Source organism: Fulmarus glacialis, unplaced genomic scaffold (assembly GCF_000690835.1).
Source record: "Fulmarus glacialis isolate BGI_N327 unplaced genomic scaffold, ASM69083v1 scaffold26130, whole genome shotgun sequence".
Lineage (NCBI taxonomy): Eukaryota > Metazoa > Chordata > Aves > Procellariiformes > Procellariidae > Fulmarus > Fulmarus glacialis.
Window position 1 is genome coordinate 12083 of NW_009189947.1, and position 1091 is coordinate 13173.

At 42.3% G+C, this 1091-nt stretch overlaps 1 protein-coding gene across 1 annotated transcript in view; it reads left to right on the forward strand.

The window, feature by feature from the left end:
* The window catches only part of LRR1 (leucine rich repeat protein 1), a gene marked incomplete at its 5' end in the record, with an annotated part of 12349 nt that extends 12075 nt beyond the window's left edge, over positions 1-274 (forward strand). Inside the window, one exon of the mRNA XM_009584042.1 lies at positions 3-274. Within this exon, the coding sequence (XP_009582337.1) occupies positions 3-274 (272 nt within the window). The remainder of the gene's footprint in view (positions 1-2) is intronic.
* Positions 275-1091: the final 817 nt, after the last annotated feature.

Consider the following 1091-nt stretch of genomic DNA (forward strand, 5'->3'; position numbering starts at 1 on the left):
AGCCGCCACCATCCCCAAACTTGGCTCAGGGATGGCCGTCAGGTTTGTAAAGCTTTTTGAAGCAAAACTGGCACAATTTCTGCGAGCACAGAGCGGAGCCACGGGGCATAGAGCTCTCCTCTTCCTGCGGGTCCCGAGGACCTGCGTGGGTGACGGTGTCCGACCCTCGGGAGCACCCACGCCCTGGCACCATGCACGGAAACGTCACCAAATGTCGCAACTGGCCGGTGCCCACCGAGGAGAGGGGCTGGGACACAAAGAATTACAAGAGTAATTCCCGCAGTTATTTGTAATTGCAGAATTATTTTATTATAGATTATTCTTGTAATTTTAGAATTATTGTCCTCATATTCTTCTAATTCTAGAATGATTGTCGTCTTATATTCTTGTAATTCTAGAGTTCTTTTTCTTGTAATGGTAGTTATTATGTATCACTCTTGCAATTCTAGAATTTTCTTACCTTATTCTTGCAACTCTACAGTATTCTTGCAATTGTAGAGTGATTTTAAAGTGTATTATTCTTGCAATTCTAGCATTATTTTCTTGTATTCTTGCAATTCTGTAATTATTTTCTTGTATTATTCTTGCAAATCGAGAATAAATTTATTCTTGCAATTATCTTTTTCTTGCAGTCCTAGAATTAATTTATTCTTGCCATTCTAGAATGCATTTATTCTTGCAATTCTAAAATGATTTTATCTTTTAAATCTAGAACGATTTTGTCTTATTTTTGCAATCCTAGAATGATTTTATCTTATTCTTGCAATCCTAGAATGATTTCCTTACGTATTGCAACTCCGCAATTATTTTATCCCATCGTATATTATTCTTGCAATTCCAGGAGGATTTTCTGATCTCATTCTTGCGATTCTAGAGTTATTTTCTCTAGAAGGCTTTCATTCCCACCTCCTTCCAATTTAGGGGGCCCCCAGCCCCCTCACAGCCCCCCAACTCTCTTTTTACATCCAGCTACACCCCGCTTTGCTTAATCACTAACCCTCCCCAATTACCCCTGACCAATCACAGCCCTCCGGGGGGGGGTGGAGAGAGGCCGGGGCCGGGAGGCGGGCGGCGGTGCGGGACGGGCTCTC